Source organism: Chiloscyllium punctatum, chromosome 1, assembly GCF_047496795.1.
Source record: "Chiloscyllium punctatum isolate Juve2018m chromosome 1, sChiPun1.3, whole genome shotgun sequence".
Classification (NCBI taxonomy): domain Eukaryota; kingdom Metazoa; phylum Chordata; class Chondrichthyes; order Orectolobiformes; family Hemiscylliidae; genus Chiloscyllium; species Chiloscyllium punctatum.
The window spans coordinates 40136661-40158613 of record NC_092739.1 but is presented as its reverse complement, the minus strand read 5'-3'; the positions used below and the strand labels follow the sequence as shown (position 1 = coordinate 40158613).

Below are 21953 nucleotides of genomic sequence, written 5' to 3'. Positions count from 1 at the left end.
ATAGTGCTGGAGACAAACCAATTGGTTGGAATAACATGTTACATATAAGAGTCGCATGTTGAGTTTCCAGCCAAAGTACCTAGTAATCCAAAACTGTACAAATTAAGTTTGAGATCATAAGTTATCGAAATGATGGTATCAAAACAGGATAGTAAGGAAGATTTTACAGATACAGAACAGTGTGGTGGGGTTACATGTTGCGCAGCATGAACCTAAGGTCAGGTTTGAGGCTGTCGTCTTGAACTTGGCTATTAGTTGCTGCTCGGTGATTTTGCATTGTTGTGTATCTGAAAGGCAGCCTTGGAGGACGCTTACCTGAAGTTCGGAGGCTGAATTTCCTTGATTTCTGAAGTGCTCCCTAATTGGGAGGGAACATTCCTGTCTGGCAAAAGTTGCAGACTGTCCATTCATCGGTTGTCATAGCATCTGCATGGTCTTGCCGATATACCATGCCTCGGGGCATTCTTGCCTACAGCGTGAGGTAGACAACATTGGCCGAGTCACATGAGTATCTGCTATATACATGGTAGGTGATGTTCCCACGTGTGATGGTAGTATCCATGTCGATGATCTGGCATGACTTGCAGAGGTTGCAGTGGCAGGGTTGTGTGGTGTTGTGTTGATGTCCTGAAGGCTGGGGGTTTGTTGTGAACAATTGTTTGTTTAAGATTTGGCGGTTGTTTGAAGGCGAGAAGTGGAGGCGTAGGCATAATCTTGGTGAGATGTGAGTTGTCATCAATGACATATTAAAGATTATGAAGAAGATGGCATAGTTGCTCTGCTCCGGGGAAGTACTAGATGACAAAGGGTACTCTATCGGTTGTATCCTGTCTGTCTTCTGAAGAGGTTGTTGCGGATTTTCACTGTGTGGTATGTCAGAGCTGGCGCTTGATAAATTGAGCACCGTATCCCATTCTTATGAAGGCATCCTTTAGTGTCCTTTGTGTTCTTCCACGTCTGAGCAGATCCTGTGTATACGCAGGGCTTGTCCACTGGGGATGGCTTCTTTAACCTATTCTATCTTTAACAGGGTGGAAGCTAGAGTTATGAAGATGTGGATGTACTGTACCTTTCGAGAGTTAAAAGCTGCCAGAACTACTTGACAGCACCAAGTGTTCTGAATAAGATAACAATGTAACACTTGGTCGAAAGCTGGGTTGCTGGAAGCAACAAAACAGATTCGAATTAGATCGATCAGTTTAAATTATACCTCAAAATACCAAACTCCAATCAGGTTTGAATTTAATATATTAACAATCTTAATAAGCCAATGACACAATCTGTTGCTTTGGAAGGTATAAGACTGGGGAAAATTGAACAGTTGGGGGGAACACTGCCAAGCCACAAGCATCTGCAGGCTGCCCAGAAAATAGCCCTCTTAAAGGTATTTTATTGATCAGTGACAGAAATCCCTAAGAAGAAAAGATGACCGAGGAAGAGAAGGATCGATAGCTGACTGGTTTTGAAAACTTGAATTTTTGGTAAATCTTAATTCGGGAGTTGGGGAGGGTGTTGGTTTGGGATTTTATCCGACTAGTATTGTAGAAGGAGAAGGTAGTAGATAGGGTAGAGGAAGGAGTTGTAAATAGTTGTCAGTTAATTATTTTCTGTTATACCTTAAGAAATTTAATTTTTACTTTAAATAGTTCTTCACTTCTCAAATTTTCACAGATTACTGCACGGGATAAATCTTTTCGGTGTTGCTGGTTTAAATTAAGCAGGAGGCTTTACCCAGTGCCATAACGCTAGAGAAGTTTAGCATCAGGAGGTTATCTGTGAGCTTGCGGGAGACTGAGGTATTGAGGTGTCAGTCCTTCAGTGTCCAAGAATGATACTGATTCTGAAGAGTAGTCCATGGTAAGTCTGGTGGGACAAAACTTGTTAATATCAGTGTGTAGTTGTTTCAGCATTCTTTACCATGAATTCAAAGGAAGAAAATGTTGTCTGTGTCGGGTGTATAGTGTTGTTTGGAAGTTCTATGCAGCTAACAAGTCTTGTTGAAACCTGTACATGAAAATGTTGGTATATGGGGGCCAAATATGCACCCCAATGGCTGTTGTGTGTCTTGATGAAGAGCTGGTTGTTGAAGGTGAAGATGTGGTCGAGGATGAAGTGGATGAATTGTAGGATGGTGCCGGGAAGTTGACAATTATTGGTGTTGAGTACAGAGGCCATTGCAGCAATGCTGTCTTTGTGGGGGATGTTGGTGTAGAGGGCTGAAATGTCCATTGTGATGCGGGATGCTCCTGGTTTCACTGGTCTGTCGGTGCCAAGTTTCTGTAAGAAGTTTGTAGTGTCATGACAGAAGCTGGGCATTCCTTGTACAATGGGTTAAGCGTTATTGCAGCCATTTGGTTTGGCTCCAACACCATCTTATTTTTAATTTTTTTGTAGTTATCTCTGCCTCAATTAATTGGATCTTGAGTCATCCCTTCATTTGCTATTCACTTCTTCAGCCTGGGGTCACTCCATTCACTCCATTTGTATGATATTTTGATCTCTCTGCATATAAATTTTGTGCCTGTGTGCTTCTCTTCACTTCACCTGATGAAGGAGCAGTGCACCAAAAACCTGTGATTTCAAATAACCCTGTTGGGCTATAACTTGGTGTCATGTGACTTCTGACCTTGTCCACCCCAGTCCAACACTAGCACGTTCACATCAAGCTCTTCTAGTGCGGTTACAGCACTAGCATCTACCTGACAATGTGGAAATTGCCCAGGTATGTCCTCTACAGAGAAAGCAGAACAAACCAAATCCACACAATTACTATCCCCTCGGTCTATCCTCGCTCATCAATTAAGTGATGGAAGGTGTCATCAACAGTGCTGATCATTAACCTTCTCAATAATGCCCAATTTGGGTTCTGCCAGGGCCACTTAGCTGCTGACCTCGTTACAGCTGGGATTCAAACATGGACAAGAGACCTGAATTCCAGAGGTGAGAGTGACATCCCTGCACATCAAGGAACCTTAATAAAACTGGAATCCGTAGGTATTGGGGGCAAACTCTCTGCTGATTGGAATAATTCTGGGAACCCAGATTGAAATCCTGCTGTGGCAGATGGTGAAATTTGAATTCAATAAAAGAAAATCTGAGATTTAGAGTCTAATGATGACGGGGAAACGATTGTTGGAAAAACTCATCTTATTCGCAAATACCTTTTTAGGGAAGGAAATCTGCCATCCTTACCTTGTCTTGCCTAGGTGCACAATGTGGTTTATTCTTAACTGTCTTCTGAGCAATTAGGGAAGTGAAGAAGAAACTAGTCAGTGACATCTACATCCCATGAATGAATTTAGTAGAACAGGAAAATCTGGCAGTTATGAAGATGATTGTGGTTGTTGGAAGTCGGCCATTTCAGCTCCTGGGCCCCTCTGCAGGAGTTCTTTTGGTAGTGACCTGGGCTTAAGCATCTTCAGCTGCTTCATCATGACCTGTTCGCCAATGATTGCGCACTGTTCAGCACCACTCGTGACTCCTCAGATACTGAAGCAGCCTATTTTCAAATGTAGCAAGATCTGGACAGTATCCAGGCTTGGACTAGCAAGTGACAAATAATACATGCACTACACAAACATGTGGCTATGACCATCACCAATAAGAGACAATATAACCACCACCTCTTGACATTAAGTTACCATCACTGAATTCCCCCACAATCAACATCCTTGGGGTTGCCATTGACTGGAAAATCAACTGAACTTATCACAAAAACAGTGGATACAAGAGCCTAACAGTAGCTAGGAATACTGTGGTGAGTAACTCACCACTTGACTCCCCAAACTCTATCCATCATCTACAAGGCACATGTCAGGAGCATGATGGAATGCTGCCCACTTGCCTGGATGGGTGCAGCTCCAACAACACTCAAGAAGCTTGACACCGCCCAGGACAAAGAGCAGCTCGCTTGATTGGCACCATATTCATAAACATCCATTCCCTCCATCCCTAACACTCAACAGTGTATACTGTCACAAGATGCACTGCAGATGTTCACCGAAGATCCTTAGCATCTTCCAAACCCATGCCCACTTCCATCTAGGACAAAGGTAGCAGATACATGGGAATACCACTCCTTGCAAGTTCTTCTCCCAAGCCACTCAGCATCCTGACTTGAAAATATATTGCCATTCCTTCACTGTATCTAGGTTAACATTCTTGAATTACCCCCCTAAGAGCATTGTGGATCAACCTACAGTACACGCACTGTAGCAGTTCCAAGAAGGTAACTCACTGCCACCTTCTCAAGGGCAAATAGGGATGAGCAACAAAGGCTGGCCCAGCTAGTGATGCTCCGATTCCACAAGTGAATAATTAAAAAGTAATTGTACAAGGTTTCTTAGATTTAATAAATATAAAACGTTGCTGAATGTATTGTAATTAATGTTGGCTTCTACACATCCTAAACATATTTTCTTAAATTTGCACATAATGGGCATTAGGAAAATGATAGCCTATGAAATTTAAGGACCAGTGGTAATGTGATTACGAATTTGGCTAAGAGATAGGAAGAAGATGATAGAAGAATCCCTATAGTGTGGAAACAGGCCCTTCAGCCCAACAAGTCTGCACCAACCCTTCGAAGAGTGACCCACCCAAACCCATTCCCCATTATTCTACATATACCCCTGACAAATGTGCCTAACCTACGCATCCCTGAACACTATGGGCAAGTTAGCATGGCCAGTTGTGGTAAAACTATATCAGGCTGGAGGAGCATACACAATGATTTCCCCTAAAGAATAGCCTAATATTTTTGGTTGCTGTAGAAGACAACATTTCAGTTTTGTGGTGCAAAGCTTGAAAATGTAGTGAGTCGCAATGAAAATAGAAAACTTCAGGAGGATATTGACTTCTGAAATAGCCACATAATAAATAAATAAATAAATAAATAAATAAATAAATAAATAAATGTTTCATGCAAAGAAAGGTTTGAAGTCATTAATTTTGAAAGGACTAATGAGGAGAAGCAATATAGGGACAAATGAGATACAGAAACATCAAAACTTATGTTCATTTGCACACATTTATGAAAATAATAAAATTCTTAAACTAGCAAATTAAATCTTGAACTTCTAATTTGAGGCATAAGCCACAAAAGCAGCTCTGCTGAACCTGATTAATTACTGACTAGGCCTCAGCTGGTATATTGGCTTAGATTTTATTGTACAACTAACAGACGTTGATGTGTGTATTTGGACTAAGATGGACAATCACCTTCAATGACTACACACGCCTGGTTAAGGGTGGAATTCAGAAAGTTGTTTCCTGAGTTGTCCTACTCTTTCAGAAGCTATACGATATCTCACTGAGAAACTTGATTTTGAAACCAATCACAAAAACCAGAAGTTTCTGTATGTGATGGCTTTCCAATAAACACACTAGAAACTTGATCCAGAGCATTCTATCCACCACAGGCACACTGCGGCAGCAACTGCAAAATTCACTGCCCAGCTTCCTGAGGCTTCAACACCTTCTTTCAAACACATGACCCATGCAACTTAGCTGAACTGTGGCAGCATGCAGTGGGAAGATCATCACTTGCAAGTTTCCAAATTTCAATGATTAAAGAAATAACGTGAACGTGAATCAAAATTCTAGAATGCCCAAACTTAACAGCATTGATGGAATATCTTTATAACAGGGAGAACAGCAATTCAAGGAGAAAGTTTACCCCCAACTACTTGAAGTCAATTACGAATGGGCAATAATTTCTGGCCTTTGTAATGCCTTAGTAATGATTCCAGTGTAAGTACCTTTTTGAGAGTGTTGTTGTGGGTAAATTACCACAAGCTACCTGTAATTTGGCTACTTATTAAGAAATCTCTCAATTGAATATTGAAACTATTATTTAAACTTTATTGCTTGTAACAACCAAAATAAGACCCCTTAAGTCAACAAGTCTCACAACCCAGCTTGGCTGTGACCTGATTAGTGCTGCAAGTTAACACTCTGTTTCTGTTTGTTCAGGCTTTAATCATTGTGCAGTGTTGTTCTGCTCTGAGGAATCCTGGACTTGAATTATTCTTATAATTTGCTCACTTTCAAGTCTGAGATGTGACATAAACTGACGATCCTTTGAGATTTTTTCATTCACAATATTGGCTCATCTTCTGGAAACATTACATCTGTGTCTTGCCTTTTTATCAGAAGTAGCTTGTTTATTTCTTATTACATTTAGTATTGGCTTGTCTGTTTGAAGGTGCAACTTTCCTATGATTAACTCCTTAAATTCTTCACTGCAGTCATTTGTCCTTGTGGCAGAAGGCAGCGATTTATCAAGGGATTGTTAAAACAGTTTTGTTTATATAGCTTTGACTCCTCCTTCTACCATACAGGGTTTATAGCTTTCAATTCCAGTCTAAGTTTGTCCTTGTCCCTTACAGTTTATTCCAGTCAAAGTTATTGCTGCTTCTTTCAATGTGTGAACAGTTAAACTTCTGAAGTTTACACTAGCATAATGAGATGATTCTTAATTGCTGTCAAACAGCCTGAGACACTGACAATCAATGGGGAGGTTCATTCAGATTGTAATTAGATTAGATTATTATTGAGTGAATTTATTTTGGAAAGTGAAAATAGTATTTTATCTTTTCCTTTAGTGGAGGGAGCAGGGGGCAGTGACTTTTTTTATATGCAGCTGATATGATCTGAACTGCACTGACTGAAAAGATGTGGAACTTATCCAGTGCTTTGAAGCATGTGCTCTTATTTGTCCAAGTCTCTGAAGCACTTTTGAGCACAGAACACCACTACCCCACTGAACTAAGTTCTTAGTCTTAAGTTTGAGATTTTGGTCCTCAAATACACTGCTCCTGAAATTTGCCAACTCAGCCTTAGGTGACTGAGGGGAAAGTGATGAATTTTATCGTCTGCATCAGTCTTTGTCAAGACTGTTAAAATATTGAGTAAAGGAGTTGGGAGGTCATGTTGCAGTTGTACAAGACTTTGGTTAGGCCACTTTTGGAATATTGCGTGCAATTCTGGTCTCCTTCCTGTCAGAAGGATATTACATCGAACATCACAGCATAGTACAGGCCCGTCGGCCCTCAATGTTGTGCCACCCTGTGAAACTAATCTGAAGCCAATCTAACCTACACTATTTCATTATCGTCCATATTGCTATCCAATGCCCATTTAAATGACCTTAAAGTTGGCAAGTCTCCAATTGTTGCAGCAGTGCGTTTCAGGTCCCTACTACTCTTTGAGTAAAGAAACCACCTCTGACATCTGTCCTGAAGCTATGCCCCTCATGCTAGTCATCGCCACCCTAGGAAAAAGGCTGTCGCTGTCATTGCAATCTAACCCTCTGATTATCTTGTATAGGGCGGCATGGTGGTTCAGTGGTTAGCACTGCTGCCTCACCACACCAGGGACACAGGTTCGATTCCAACCTTGGGCGACTGTCTGTGTGCAGTTTGCACATTCTCCCCATGTCTGTGTGGGTTTCCTCTGGTTGCTCCAGTTTTCTCCCACAGTCTAAAGATGTGCAGGTCAGGTGAATTGGCCATGCTAAAATTGCCCATAGTGTTAAGTGCATTAGTGAGAGGGAAATGGGTCTGGGTTGGTGTGGGTTTGTTGGGCCAAAGGGCCTGTTTCCACATTGTAGGGAATCTAATCTAATCTCATGTCTCTATTAAATCATCTCTCAACTTCCTTCTCTCTAATGAAAACAGCCTTGTCCCTCAACCTTTCCTCGTAAGACCTTCCCTCCATACCAGGCAACATCCAAGTAAATCTCCTCTGAACCCTTTCCAAGGCTTCCACATCCTTTCTATAATCTGGTGACCAGAATTGCATGCAATACTCCACATGCAGCTGCACTAGAGTTTTGTACAGCTGCTGCATGACCTCATGTTTCCGAAACTCAGTCCCTCTACTAATAAAACCTAACACGCCATTTGCCTTCTTGACAGCCCTATCAACCTGGGTGGCAACTTCTAAGGATCCCTGTATATGGAACTGAGATGTCTCTGCTCATCTACACTACCAAGAATCTTACCATTTGCCCAGTACTCTGCAATCCTGTTACTCCTTCCAAAGTGAATCACCTCCCACTTTTTTCCATTAAACTCCATTTGTGAACTCTCAGCCCAGCTCTGCAACTTATCTATGTCTCTTTGTAACCTACAACATTCTTCAGCCTGATCCACAACTGCATAGGTGGCACTGCTGCCTTATAGCGCCAGGGACCCAGGTTCAATTCCCACCTTGGGTGACTGTGTGGAGTTTGCACATTCTCCCTATGTCTGCGTGGGTTGCCTCCGGGCACTCTGGTTTCCTCCCACACACCAAAGTTGTGCAGGTCAGGTTAATTGGTCATTCTAAAATGCCCATAGTGTTAGGTGCATTAGTCAGAGGGAAATGGATCTGGGTGGGTTACTCTTCGGAGGGTAGGTGTGGACTAGCTGGGCCAAAGGGCCTGTATCCACACTGTAGGGAATCTAATCTAATCTAATGTACTGACCTTTGTCTCATCTGCAAATTTACTAACTCATCCTTCTACACCCTCATCCAGGTCATTTATAAAAATGACAAACAGCAGTGGGTCCAAAAAAGATCCATGCAGTACACACTAGTAACTGAACTCCAACATGAATATTTCCCATCAACCACCACTCTGTCTTTCAGCTAGCCAATTTCTGATCCAAAGGCTAAATTGCCTTCAATCCCATGCCTCAGGAAATTTGTGCAGGAGCCTACCGTGGAGAAACTTATCAAATGCCTTACTGAAATCCATATGCACCACATCAACCACTTTACCTTAATCCGCCTGTTTGGACACCATCTCAAAGAACCCAATAAGGTTTGTGAGGCATGACCTATCTTTCACAAAACTGTCTACAGGAGTAGTGCCAGAAGACTGGAGGATAACAAATGCTGTTCCCTTGTTCAAGAAGGGGAGTAGAGACAACCCTAGTAATTGTAGACCAGTGAGCTTTACTTCGGTTGTGGGTAGAGTGTTGAAAAAGGTTATAACAGATAGGATTAATAATCATCTCGACAGGAATAAGTCGAGATGATTATTAATCCTATCTGTTATAACCTTTTTCAACACTCTACCCACAACCGAAGTAAGGCTCATTGATCTACAATTACTAGGGTTGTCTCTACTCCCCTTCTTGAACAAGGGAACAGCATTTGTTATCCTCCAGTCTTCTGGCACTACTCCTGTAGACAATCATGACATAAAGATCAAAGCCAAAGGCTCGGCAGTCTCCTCCCTGGCTTCCTAGAGAATCCTAGGATAAATCCCATCCGGCCCAGTGGATTTATCTATTTTCACACTTTCCAGAATTTCTAACACTACCTCCTTGTGAACCTCAATCCCATCTAGTCTAGTAGCCGGTTTCTTAATATTCTCCTTGACAACATTGTCTTTTTCCAGTATGAAAACTGACAAAAAAAAATTCATTTAGCGCATTCCCTATCGCCTCCGACTCCACGCACAACTTCAAACTACAATCCTTGATTGGTCCTAATCCTTACTCTAGTCATTTTTTAATCCCTAACATACATACTGATAGAAAGCTTTAGGGTTTTCCCTGATCCTATTCAACAACTTCTCATGGCCCCTCCTCGATCATCTTAGCTCTCTTTTTAGGTCTTTCCTGGCTACCTTGTAACTCTCAAGTACCCTAACTGACCTTTCACTTCTCATCCTAACAATAAACCGCCTTTTTCCTCATGTTGTGAAACATGAAAGGGTTCAGAAAGATTTACAAGGATATTGCCAGGGTTGGAGGATTTGAGCTGTAGGCAGAGGCTGAATAGGTTGGGGCTGAAGGTGACCTTATTAGAGGTTTATAAAATCATGAGGAGCATGGATAGGATAAATAGACAGGTCTTTTCCCTGGGGTGGGGGAGTCCAGAACTAGAGGGAAAAGATATGAGACCCAAGGGACAACTTTTCCACGCAAAGGGTGGTGAGTGTGTAGGATGAGCTGCCAGTGGAAGTGGTGGAGGCTGGTACAATTGCAACAAATTAAAAATATGCATCTGGATGTGTATATGAATGGGAAGAGTTTGGAGGGATATGGGCCGGGTGCTGGCAAGTGGGACTGATTAATTTCAGATATCTGGTCTGCTTAGACGGGTTGGACCGAAGGGTCTGTTACCGTGCTGTACATCTCTATAAAATCGTGAGGGGCATGGATAGGATAAATAAACAAGGTCTTTTCCCTGGGGTGGGGGAGTCCAGAACTAGAAGGCATAGGTTTAGGGTGAGAGGGGAAATATATAAAAGAGACCTAAGGGGCAATTTTTTCACGCAGAAGGTGGTATGTATATGGAATGAGCTGCCAGATGAAGTGGTTGAGGCTGGTACAATTACAACATTTAAAAGTATCTGGATGGGTATATGAATAGGAAGGGTTTAGAGGGATATAAGTCAAGTGCTGGCAAATGGGACTAGATTTATTTAGGATATCTGGTTGGCATGGATGAGTTGGACTGAAGGGTCTGTTTCCATGCTGTATGTCTTTGTGACCCAAGCCTCTCTGTAGAAAATGGTCCATGCTTTTCATGTCTTGCCAGTGGAGGGAGGTGTTGCATTGAAGGAGCTGGTTGGTAGAGAACCTTAATTTTCCAGGTTGTTTCTTGTATGCTTCAGTGAAGGAACCAACAATGACCTGACTCTTGTTTCTGATAAACACACTGAAGTATCATCTGCACCCTGCAAGGTTCGCATGTGTTTTTAGTCTTGCATTAAGCATGACATTTGTTCAGCAGTTTTCAGTTTGTTTTGTGTATTATTTCCACACCCATTGGTAATTTGATTGGAGGTTTAGTAACATTTGAAACCCCAACTACATCTCCCTGACCCCCTCACCCAATACCTCCCTCACCCCAAACTCCCCCCAAAACTGTGACCAGGCATTCCTAACCCAAACCAATGTCCCCAAGCCCAAATGAGCAGGCACTTTCTAGCCATGGGACCTGACTACTATCCCCACCTCTCTTCCCATACCTTCTCTTTCAATCAAGAACTCTCACTCCCAGATTCCAGCCTGGGGAATGACCAGAACTATTCTTCCTCTCCTACCAGTCTTGAGTTCTGGCACCCTATCTGAATACCTGCCATATTGTACCCTTTTATATAAGCTGTCAAAGTGGCTGTTTGTGTTACTGAAGGTTTAAATAGTGAAATACAACAGCTGACTTCTGTGAAAACTCTTTCTGCATTGCAAACACTCCTCCTAACCCGCAAACAATCCTGCGCTCCTAATTACCTGCCTGATTTGAAGCACATTCTGCAATTTTGCAGCTGCAGTGATGAGAATCTAGTGTCAGATATATGGAACTTCCTCTTAATGTAATAAAAAGGAATGTAGGGGCAGTCAGAATGATTGTAGGTAAGCGTGCAACATGAGGCCCCTTGCCTTCAGAAATACAAAATACAGCCTCATGTTTCCGCACTGTAACATTCTGATATCAATGACCCATAATCTCTCCTAGAAAGGTCATATGTGTAGGCAGAAGTTTGATACCTTGATGAAATAACTGGCTGGTGCTTAACTAGCTTATATGTTGTGACCAATCCTAGAGTATGATCTCCAATATAATTACTGTCAAATTACTTTATACATCCCATGTTAATTTATTTGTCGTTTTTAAAAGTTCTAAGTTTCCTTCATCCTTTGTTCTAACTCCCTTTTTAACATTCTGAATCGGAGACACTTTTCTACACTGTTCAGTGCTTTTTATCTTTTGGGAGCCAAAAACCAACACGTCACTTATCTTGCAAAAGTAAGTACTGCAGATGCTGAAAATCTGAAAGAGAAAATGATGAGCTACTTGAATCAGGAAGTATCAGAGAGAAGGTGAGTTATTGTTTCAGTTAGATGACCATCTTCAAAAATGATTTGTGATTTTGGCTGACTAGAGTGCTGTCCAGTGATCATAACTTCTTCTGACTAGAACTTTTGTTTTATTGCAGTTCAGCATTCTTTTGACTTTGTGGATAGTTTTGGGCAGAATACTGAATATTGTGTGCACTGAAATTTTTGAGGACTCTTCAGTTTACTTGTTTCATTAGCCCTATTCCAAATAATTGTTTCGGCCATTTCTGAATACAGTGTACGGTTTTCTTTTTACGTCTGTAATAAATTTGATATATTGGAAATGTACATACAGCTATAGTTTGGCTAACTTATTCTGCAATTTGAGTTTCTTACTATAATCTTGCACTCAATTTGTTATCTGCATACTGACTGCATTTCCATCACATTTTTGAATCTAAGTCATCAGGTGTGTACTTGACTCCCACCCTGATGTAACTTTTTTAACAATTAAAAGTTTTTCACTCTTCAGCCAATTTCTTGTCCATTCCCATAAAAGATTACCTTGACTCTTAACAAATCAGAACTTATCTAACCGACATTTGTGAGATGTTTTTGAAGTCAAGCTGTCACATGTTGCAGACTTGCCTATAATTTACATTGATTTCCACCTTTATGAAGAAGGTGAGAAATTTGGTCACCTAGGATCTACCTTTAGGAATTTATATCAACAACCATTACTAGATTATTGTTATAGAGATTTTCCAGGTTACTAGCAGTAAAGATAATCCACAACTTCTCTTGTGATGATTAGTTCTATTATTTTACGTGAAACTAAGACTAATGGGTTGGTATTGGCCTGTTGAGCTTCCTGCAGTTCTGTGACTCCCTAATAATTATTGTCAATGGTTTACCAATCTCTTTAGTCTTCCTGTAGATCTCTGTATTAACATCTATCCTCTGGATTTATTATTTTGGCCCTATTTAATCTGTTCACCATTTATTGTCAGAAGTCACTGCAGGATGATTGAGGGCTGTTGATTGTGGAAATGGGAGTAAATAGCCTTTTGAAGAGGGCAGAAAATTGCAGAAGTAGGTATGGGAAAGTCAAGTTGAGCTAAATGTAAGGTTAAATATAATGTCAAATGATGTCACTTTTTCAATAATTTGGCTATAAAAAGTTACTTGGACTACTAAAAGAAATTCAAACAAAAACTGCTGGAAATATTTAGTAGATCACTCAACTATGGGGAGAAAAGGAACTGATGATTCAGTATGACTTTTAAAAGTCATTTAAAAGACTGCTCAGCTGGAATTCAAAGGGTAAACAATGTCTCATTGCATTTCCTTAGAAATACATTCAGTACAAAAAGTAGTAGTAAGTATTTATTTATATTTGTTTTTACTGTTTAATTGAAATAGTACACGTAAGCAATGTGAGGAAATGATGAACTACACTATTGAAATGCTCGGAAGTAAAGCCATTAAATGCCTTTGGCAAAAGATGAAATTTAAACAGAAACTGCTACAGAATAATTTGAAAAGGACATTTCAAAAATTAAGGTGGTGATTGTCTTGTTAAGTTATAAAAGTATTCTAGTTTGCAAGTATGTAAGTCACAGTATAAGTAAATTGTCAGTCTCTTGATTGGTATCTGGACAAATATAGTAACAAACGTTGTATGTAACGAAGGATGGAGACTAATAATAGAAAAATTAATACTGCCAGTTTTAGCACCAATGTCTGCTGTAAGTTTTTATTGATTTGTATGTATTACTTTTTGTTCACTTTTAAGGTATTTGGAAATGCTCCTCCTGGCACCATGATGGAGAAATTTTCAGATCTCTTGCAGTTTGCTGCCCAGGTATCGCGTTTAATGGTGACTGAAATTAGGAGAAGAGCCTCGAACAAGTCCACAGGTATGGGATATCTGGATGTTGAATGGAATAATATGCCAATATTTGATAATGTTCAGAACACAATACTAATTATTCATATGACAGCAGATACCAAGTTAAATAACTTATCAGTAGTTACCTTCAATAACACTTTCAATCATAGCTGCATTGAATTCTTAATAATTTCCTAAATGAAAATGATAGGTACAATACACCATCTTATTGCTAATTTTCATTTGTACAAGTTACAGGTATTACATTAGAACAGTTTACTTGCTCTTGGGTTGATGATATTCCATTACAAATCTAGTATGAATGCAATCGAATAAGATTGAGATCCTGATGAACTGAGTCTCAGCTAAGAAAGTGGACTTCCAGGCTGAATGTTTCCTAAGTCAAAGCCTGGGTATCCACAGTGGGTTGCCATATCAATTAAGAATAAAATTGCTGAACACCGCCTCTGTCAATGTCTGGAACTGAAGGTGTTAAAAGTTTTTTTTGTTTCTTTGTACTCTCATACACAGAACTCAGTCGGCATCGGTCAGTACACTGAATATAGGAGTTAGGATGTCACGTTGCAGCTATATAGGGCAATTTGGTTAGGTCACTTTTGGAATACTGTGTCCAGTTCTGGCCTCCCTGCTATAGGAAAGTTGCTGTTAAACCTGAAAGGGTTCAGAAAAGATTTACAAGAATGTTGCCGGGTTGGAGGGTTTGAGCTATAGGAGGAAGCTGAATATTTTCCCTGGACTGTCAGAGGCTGAGGAGTTATGTTATAGAAGTTTATAAAACCATGAGGGGCATGGAGAGAATAAATAGACAGGGAATGCATAGGTTTAAGGTGAGAGGGATAAAATACGAAAGGGACCCAAGGGCAGCGTTTTCACGCAGTGGGAGGTGCCTGTATGGAATGAGCTGCCAGAGGGACATGGTGGAGGCTGGTACAATTGCAACTATTAAAAGGCATCTGCATGGGTGCATGAATAGGAAGGGTTTAGAGGGATTTGGGGCAAATGATGGCAGATGAGACCAGATTAATTTAGGATATCTGGTTGGTGCAGACGAGTTGGAACGAAGCGTGCTGTTTCCGTGCTGTACAACTGTCTGTACAAACCTTGTCAGGCAAGCAAGATGTGCACTGGGGTGACACAGGCAACAATGAAAATTATGTAAATCAGGAAATGCCTGCCATCCCAAGCTGGATCTAGCAATTCTGTTTCATCTCAGTAGATTTTTATACCTCAGCTTAAATGGACTGGTTATGAGGTCTTGCAAATTAGAATACATTTATCAGTTGCGATTTTTAGCTTAGATTTACAAGAGTTGTTTATAATTTTGTGCCTATGGAAATGTTTCAAGCCTGGAGTATGACAGTTAAAATGTAAAAGATTTGCACCACTTTTCCCCCCCCCCCCCCCCCCCTCAATTCACTGTTGCATGTCAAAATCATTGCAAGTATCAAACTAAACTTCTGGTAATTTAGGAGCAAATTACTGGAGATGCTAGAATGTGTACTGAATGCTGGCAATCACAGCAGTTCAGACCACCTTCATGGAGAGAGAGCAAGCTAGCATTTCAAATCTAGATAACTTCAGAGATGAAGTGAGAGTAATTTTCTACATGTTAGGAGCACTGTTTGGAAGCCAGCTTCAAATTAGTGATATCCAGATCAATAATCTAGCTTTTTACACTTCCCTGTCACCATTCTTGTAAACCTTGCTTCCAGCATTCTATTTATCAATGAGCAGAAAATCTTCAATTTGTTTCCTCTTCCAATCTTCATAGTCCTTCTTTAATCGACTGGTTCTGATTGTCTAATATATTGCATGTGAAGTTCCCCTACATGTAAGGTTTTGCACTTTTGGTCAATTTTCAAGGCTTTTCAAAAGTTTGCTGTCATGAAGTATTTGGTGCTGAATTCCCAAAGAGTACTTATGGTCAATTATGCAGTTTTATGTGTAGCATTTATAAAAATAAATATAGTTTTAATGTCTTTATGATCACTGTCGACTGTGTACACCAGATCATGGTCTGACAATTGTGCAGTCTAAGGATCATTTTGCCTGCAAGAATTTGGAACAAAGGGTCTGTTTCCATGTTGTATTACTCTATAACTATAATAAACTCCTGAGCTTCACTCTGTCCTTGTTTTCAAATGCTTCCATGACCTTATCTTTTCCTATTTCTGCTTCAGCTTTACAATCCTATAAGGGTGCTACGCTCCTCCAAATCTTGCTGCTTGAGCATCTTTGATTTTAATTTCTCTTTCCAACATTGTCTCTGCCTTTAGCTTTGAAACAAAAGATGTGTGCAGTTTTACTATTATTGTTCCTGTTTTTGATGCATTAACTTTGTGCACATCCAACCACTTTAAGTGGGCATCCACAATGACTAAGAATCTAAGAAGGGGTGGCGCAGTGGCTCAATGGTTAGCACTGCTGCCTCTCAACGCCAGGGACCTGGGTTCGATTCCCGCCTCTGGCGGCTGTGTGTAGTTTGCGCATTCTCCCGGTATCTGTGTGGATTTCCTCCCAGGTGTTCTGGTTTCCTCCCACAATCCAAAGATGTGCAGGTCAGGTGGATTGGTCATGCTAAATTGCCCATAGTGTTCGGTGCATTCGTCCGGGGTAGATATAGGGTAGGGGAATGGGTCTGGGTTGGTTACTGTTCGGAGGATTGGTATGGACTTGTTGGGCCAAATGACCTGTTTCCATACTGTAGGAAATCTAATCTAAAAGGACCCGCGTAGTCTATGTCGAGGGTTTATCCAGCCACTCTCTTGAATGTGGGGGAGCTGCTGGTGGTCTTTTTTTGTCCTTGTTGGCATTCTGGGTGTTTCCCCACTAACGCAAATATGTTTGTATCCAAAACTGGTCACTAGACATAACGTCTCACCAAGAATTTTTTTTTGTAAACCCCTGGATGACACTGGAGTTCAGCCAGTATCTCACTGCAACCTTTGCTCGGGAAAATCACTCTTGCTTCCCATAATAATATGCCGCCCTCCATTGTGATCTGGTCACTCCAGGTCTAAAGGGTTTCAATTCTGATTGTGACAGCCCCTTGGCCTCCCCCATCACCATTGGCTGTTTGTTTTGAAAGGACTGGATGGTTCTTGTCCAAAGTCAGCTGTGACCAGAAACGTGTCCACAAAATATAAAACTATTACTGACTCTCCCAGTGGGGGCACCATTGCTGGTGGATCTGCCAACAGGAAGCAGCTCAACACATCCACATTTGTTGCTTGGCTTCACAGATGCTGTTCCAACTTGTAATTATATGCACTTGGTATTAAAGCCCACTGCTGAACTTGCCTGAAACTATGGGTGGCACTGCCTTGTCCTCTTTAAGTAGACCAAGCAAAGGTTTGCGGTCCCTTGTTATTGCAAATTTATGTCTGTAAAAGTACTGGTGGAGCTTCCTGACTCCAAATATGACTGCCAAACCATCCTCCTTTACCTGGGTATATTTACATTCTGCATTAATCAAAGTTATGGATGCATATGCTACTGGGCATTCCTCTCTGTTGGGCTACCTATGAGCTAATACTGCCCTGATGCCATGCGGGGAGATATCAAATGTCAATATCAGTTCTCGCTTGGGATCATAGTGTGCCAAGATCTTTGAGGATGATAGCTGTTTCTTTACTTCACTCAAAGCTACGACTTGGCTGTGTGACCATTTCCAAGGCTGACCCTTTTTTAAGATTTGATATAAAAATAACAGGATGGAAGCCAATTATGATGAACTTTCTATACTAATTGGTGAGCCCAAGGAAAGCTCTAAGCTCCACTTATGGATGTGGCAGCTGGGGCTCCTTTGATCACCCTCACTATCTTCCAACGGGTGTTACCAGGTCTTGTTGACTCTGTCGCCCAAGTAGGTCACTTGGGGTGTCAGGAACATGCATTTTTCCCTTCTAGGGTGAAAGGTCTGTGGACCATATCCAAGTGCTCCTTATTGGTCTACCCTGTTATTTGCACATCCAGATAAATGACGACCTGGGGTAGACCTTGTAAAATTGCACAGGCTGATAGCCAAATGGCAGTCTTGCATATTGGTACAAAGCCTTATGAATACTAATTGTAGCATTCTTACAGGAATCCTTATCTAATTGCAATTACAAGTTATGCATAGTTCAAGCCCAGTTTTGCGAAGGAACAGCCTTCCTGACAGTTTTGCATAAAAATCTTCTATGCAAGGGATTAGGTATTTATCTTGCTGTGAAAAGTGGTTTGTTTTTTAAAATCCCCACAACGGTGAGCCGACCTGTCAGACTTCACAATCAGTATAATTGGTGCTGCTTATTCCACAAATTGGGATGGTTTGATGATTCCTTCACTTTTCCAGCCTTCTGATTTCTGCCTCTACTTTTGTCCATAAGGCAGATGGCACTGGGCAGGCCTTGCAGAATCGTGGAATTGCTTCCTGGTCAACATGTAAGGTTGCTTTGGCTCCTTTCGTCCCTAGACCTTCCTGAAAAAATTCTGGGTATGTAATTCGGATTTCACTCAGCAACCATATTCTAGTCAAAATGTTGAGCCAATCTAGGTGAATCCTTTTCCACCAATTTTGCCGGCTCAAGCTTGGGCCCACGGCTTTTACTACAATCAGTGATAACTGAACCAGCTGCTTCTCATAAGAGACTGGAATTGAAGTTGTACTCTTAATATGTAAAGGTTTCCTGGTATGGGTTCTCAGTTTAGCCAAGATGTTGTGCAAACTTGAGGGTTGGAGTCCAGGCTGAATTGTAAGGACTGATTTTGTGATCACTGAAACAGCCACAGCAGTATTCTCGTCCATTTGAAGTAGGTGGCCGTCTAACCAGACTTTTGTCTTGCTTGATTCTGATTTGGATGTTGCTAAGCAATTTAACTATTCCAAACCAGAGGTAGATGGATTTTCCACACTCCTGGGTATAGGCCAATGAGTTCTCTTACTCAGTTTAGATCTAGTGGGACTCCTTTGCTGTCTTTCGTCTGCATGCCACTGACGACAACAACAGTGGGTTGTCTGCCTGGATTCTGAAGAAAGTTTTAATTGTTTGGCCGACGTGTGGCTTTGTTTTGAGATTTTGTTGTGGGCTGACCTAGAGGCCCTCTGTTCAGGATATGTCCTGTGTGTGGCTATGCAACTGCCTTCACTCAAGTGGTGTTCCAATCCCTCAAATTGCTGAGTAAAACCAATAGCATCTTAAGAGTTGGAGGAAGCTTGCGGTCATATTATTCCTTAACTAAATCCAACAACTCTTGAAAGGTTTTAATATCTGCTGCCTCAAGGAAAATTGGGCTTCTAATAACTGAAAATGATGCAAGTTCACAAACTGTCAGGAGAATTACAAGTTGCTTTTCATCTGCCCGATGTCATTTACCTGGGAATCAAAACACATTCTTGACCTATACTGGGCTGAGTTTTCAACAGCAGAATCAAATGAGTCACACTTCCCAAATAATGGCATGATGCCAGAAATGTTCACCAGACTTAAAGATAGCTGTTGTGAGCAAATTTCTTCAGGAGCATGCTCTTTTCTTGTCGCCACTAAAATAACTCCACAAAGGCCAGTATCCTGTCACCAAGTCATTCTTTATTTCCAGGTGGAACATCCTTGACACTGATCCACCTCCTTCAGAACCAGCTGTGAGTGAACAGGATATCTGACATTTTTTTTCATCTGTTAATCAGTGCTTTTTGATTCGGGCTGTTAATCTGGTCCAGTTAGGGAACTCATAGAATGTTCACCTGGCTGCCCTTGTTACAGGCACTATAGGGAGTATTCTTTCACATTGTGTTTTATAGATGATGGATAGGTTTTGGGAGTCGGTAGGTGAGTTACTCAGGATCCCTAGCCTCTGACCTGCTCTTGTTACCCCAATATTTGAATGGCTAGTCCACTTCACTCTCAGGTTAATGATAATCTCAGGATGTTGAAAGTTGGTCATTCAGTGATGTTAATGCCATGGAATGGACAAGAAGTGACACTTGTGTATCATGAAAGTTACTTATCACTTGTCAGTGCCAGTGTTGATATTGTCAGGTCGTGCTGTATTTGGATGCAAACTGCTTCACTATCTGAGGAGCTACAAATGGTGGTGAACATTGCGCAATTATCAGTGAATATCTGTGTTTTTGACGTTATGATGTAGGGGAGGTCATGATGAAGCAGCTGAAGGTGGTTGGGCCTAGAATATATCCTGAGGAATTCATTCATCCATGCTCAATGACTGGAATTACTGACCTCCAACAACCACAACCATCTTCTGTGTGCCAGGTATGACTCCAGCAAATGGAGAGTTTCCCTCTGATTCCTGTTGACTCTAGTTGAGTGTCCCTGTAGATGGGGCATCAGTGAGTAGGTTATTGCTCAGTGGCTTGATAGTGCTGTTCATGGCCCCTTCCATCAATTTACTGATGATCAAGAGTGAAACATTGGGACATTGGTCCATTGATTTGAATAGGCCTGCAGTTTGTATGCAGGGATGTACTTGGGTGATTTTCCATACCGTCAGGTAGGTGCCATTGTTGTGGCTGTGCTGGAACAGCTTAGTTAGGCATGGGTAAAGTTCAGAAGGACACTTCTTCAGTACAATGCTAGGATGTTGTCAGGACCTAAACCTTGTATCAAGTGCCTCCACCTATTTCTTGATATCCAGTGAAGCAGCTTGGCATGTGTTGCTGGGCACCTTTTAGAGGAACCTGGACTTGGCACCTCTGGCTTAAGATTATTTCAAATGCTTTAGTCTTATGTTTTGATGGCCTTCTCCCCCCAGCATTGAGAATAGGAATATTTTGTGGAGCCACCACCTCAGTGAATTGTTTAATTATCCACCATATTTCTGACTGGGTATGTCAGCGCTGCAGAGCTTAGAACTCTGGTCTTGCTTAACCCTGCCTCATTTGCTGTCTATGTTCTTTGAGACACACACCCTGGTTTATATCTTCACCAGGTTGACACTTCTTTTGATATGTCTCGTGCTGCTGCTGCTGGCATGCAGTCTGGTGCTCCTGCAATCTTCCTTGGACCCAATTTACTCTGTGGCTTAATGATAATGTTAGAATGTTGGGGCTGAGATTGGAGTACAATTGTTATACTGATGGCCTGCAGTACCTATAGAATTGCTAGATCTGTTTGGAGTCTTATAGCGTTTAGTACCATGATAGTGCCACCCAACACTATATCAACAAAAATGATGAGGTGGTCACTCTTCCTGATACAGTCATGGACAGATAAACTGAAAGTCATGTTGGTGAAGATGAATTCAAATATGTTTGCCTCTTGTTTGTTCTCTCACCACCTGCCACAGACCCCAGCCAGAGCAATGTGCTTCATGGTTCAATCAGCTTGATCAGTAGTCAGAGATGTACAGCACAGAAACAGACCCTTCAGTCCAACTCACCCATGCTGACAGATATACTAAACTAATCTAGTCCCATTTTCCAGCACTTAGTCCATATCCCTCCTAAACCTTTCCTATTCCTATACCTATCCAGATGCTTTTTAAATGTCGTAATTATACCAGCCTGCACTACTTCCTCTGGCAGCTCATTCCATACATGCATCACCCTCTGCGTGAAAAAGTTGCTCCTTCGGTCCCTTTTAAAAGGAAACAACACCACTATGGGCCAGAAGTAGGCAGGTGGGGCTATTTTATTTTGGAATTACGTTTGGCATGGACTGGTCAGACCAAAGGGTCTGTCTTTGTGCTGTCTTCCTCGGACACTGTCTGGGATTGCTCCGCAGGTAGTTATTTCTCGTGTATTGGTTTCCCATTGGTAGTCATTCCATTTTGAGTTTCTAGGAGCCTTTCAAAATCCATCCCCTGTAGAAGCTCTCATGAAGTGTCATTTAGACTCGAAACGTTAGCTTGCTGTCTCTTTATGGGTCAATGAAGTGTGGTGCTGAAAAAAGCATAGCTGGTCAGACAGCATCTGAGGAGCAAGGGAGTCAAAGTTTCGGACTTAGCCCTTCATCAGGACTTCAGCATCTGCAGTCCTCACTATCTCCAACTCTGTCTAACCTGCTGTGACTTCTAGCATTTATTGTTGTTGCAAAAAAACATGTACAAAGCTGTGATATAAACCCGTCTATATATAAAAACTGTAAGACATAAGAGCAGAAATTAGGCCATTCAGCCCATCAAGTCTGCTCTGCCATTCTCTGAGAGATCTACTCCAAACATTAATTATTTGGACGTCACTGACAGGGGATGGATTTTGAAACCTCATGAGCAAAGTGGTCAACACGAAGGTACTTCAAAGGGCAAAAGTGTCTGGA

At 41.4% G+C, this 21953-nt stretch overlaps 1 protein-coding gene across 9 annotated transcripts in view; it reads left to right on the top strand.

Moving 5' to 3' along the window:
* The window catches only part of wdfy3 (WD repeat and FYVE domain containing 3), a 406146-nt gene that overhangs the window by 86690 nt on the left and 297503 nt on the right, over window positions 1-21953 (top strand). For all 9 annotated transcript variants that reach the window (XM_072594588.1, XM_072594809.1, XM_072594597.1 and 6 more), the window contains exon 3: window positions 13579-13702. In XM_072594588.1, the coding sequence (XP_072450689.1) occupies window positions 13579-13702 (124 nt within the window). The remainder of the gene's footprint in view (window positions 1-13578; window positions 13703-21953) is intronic.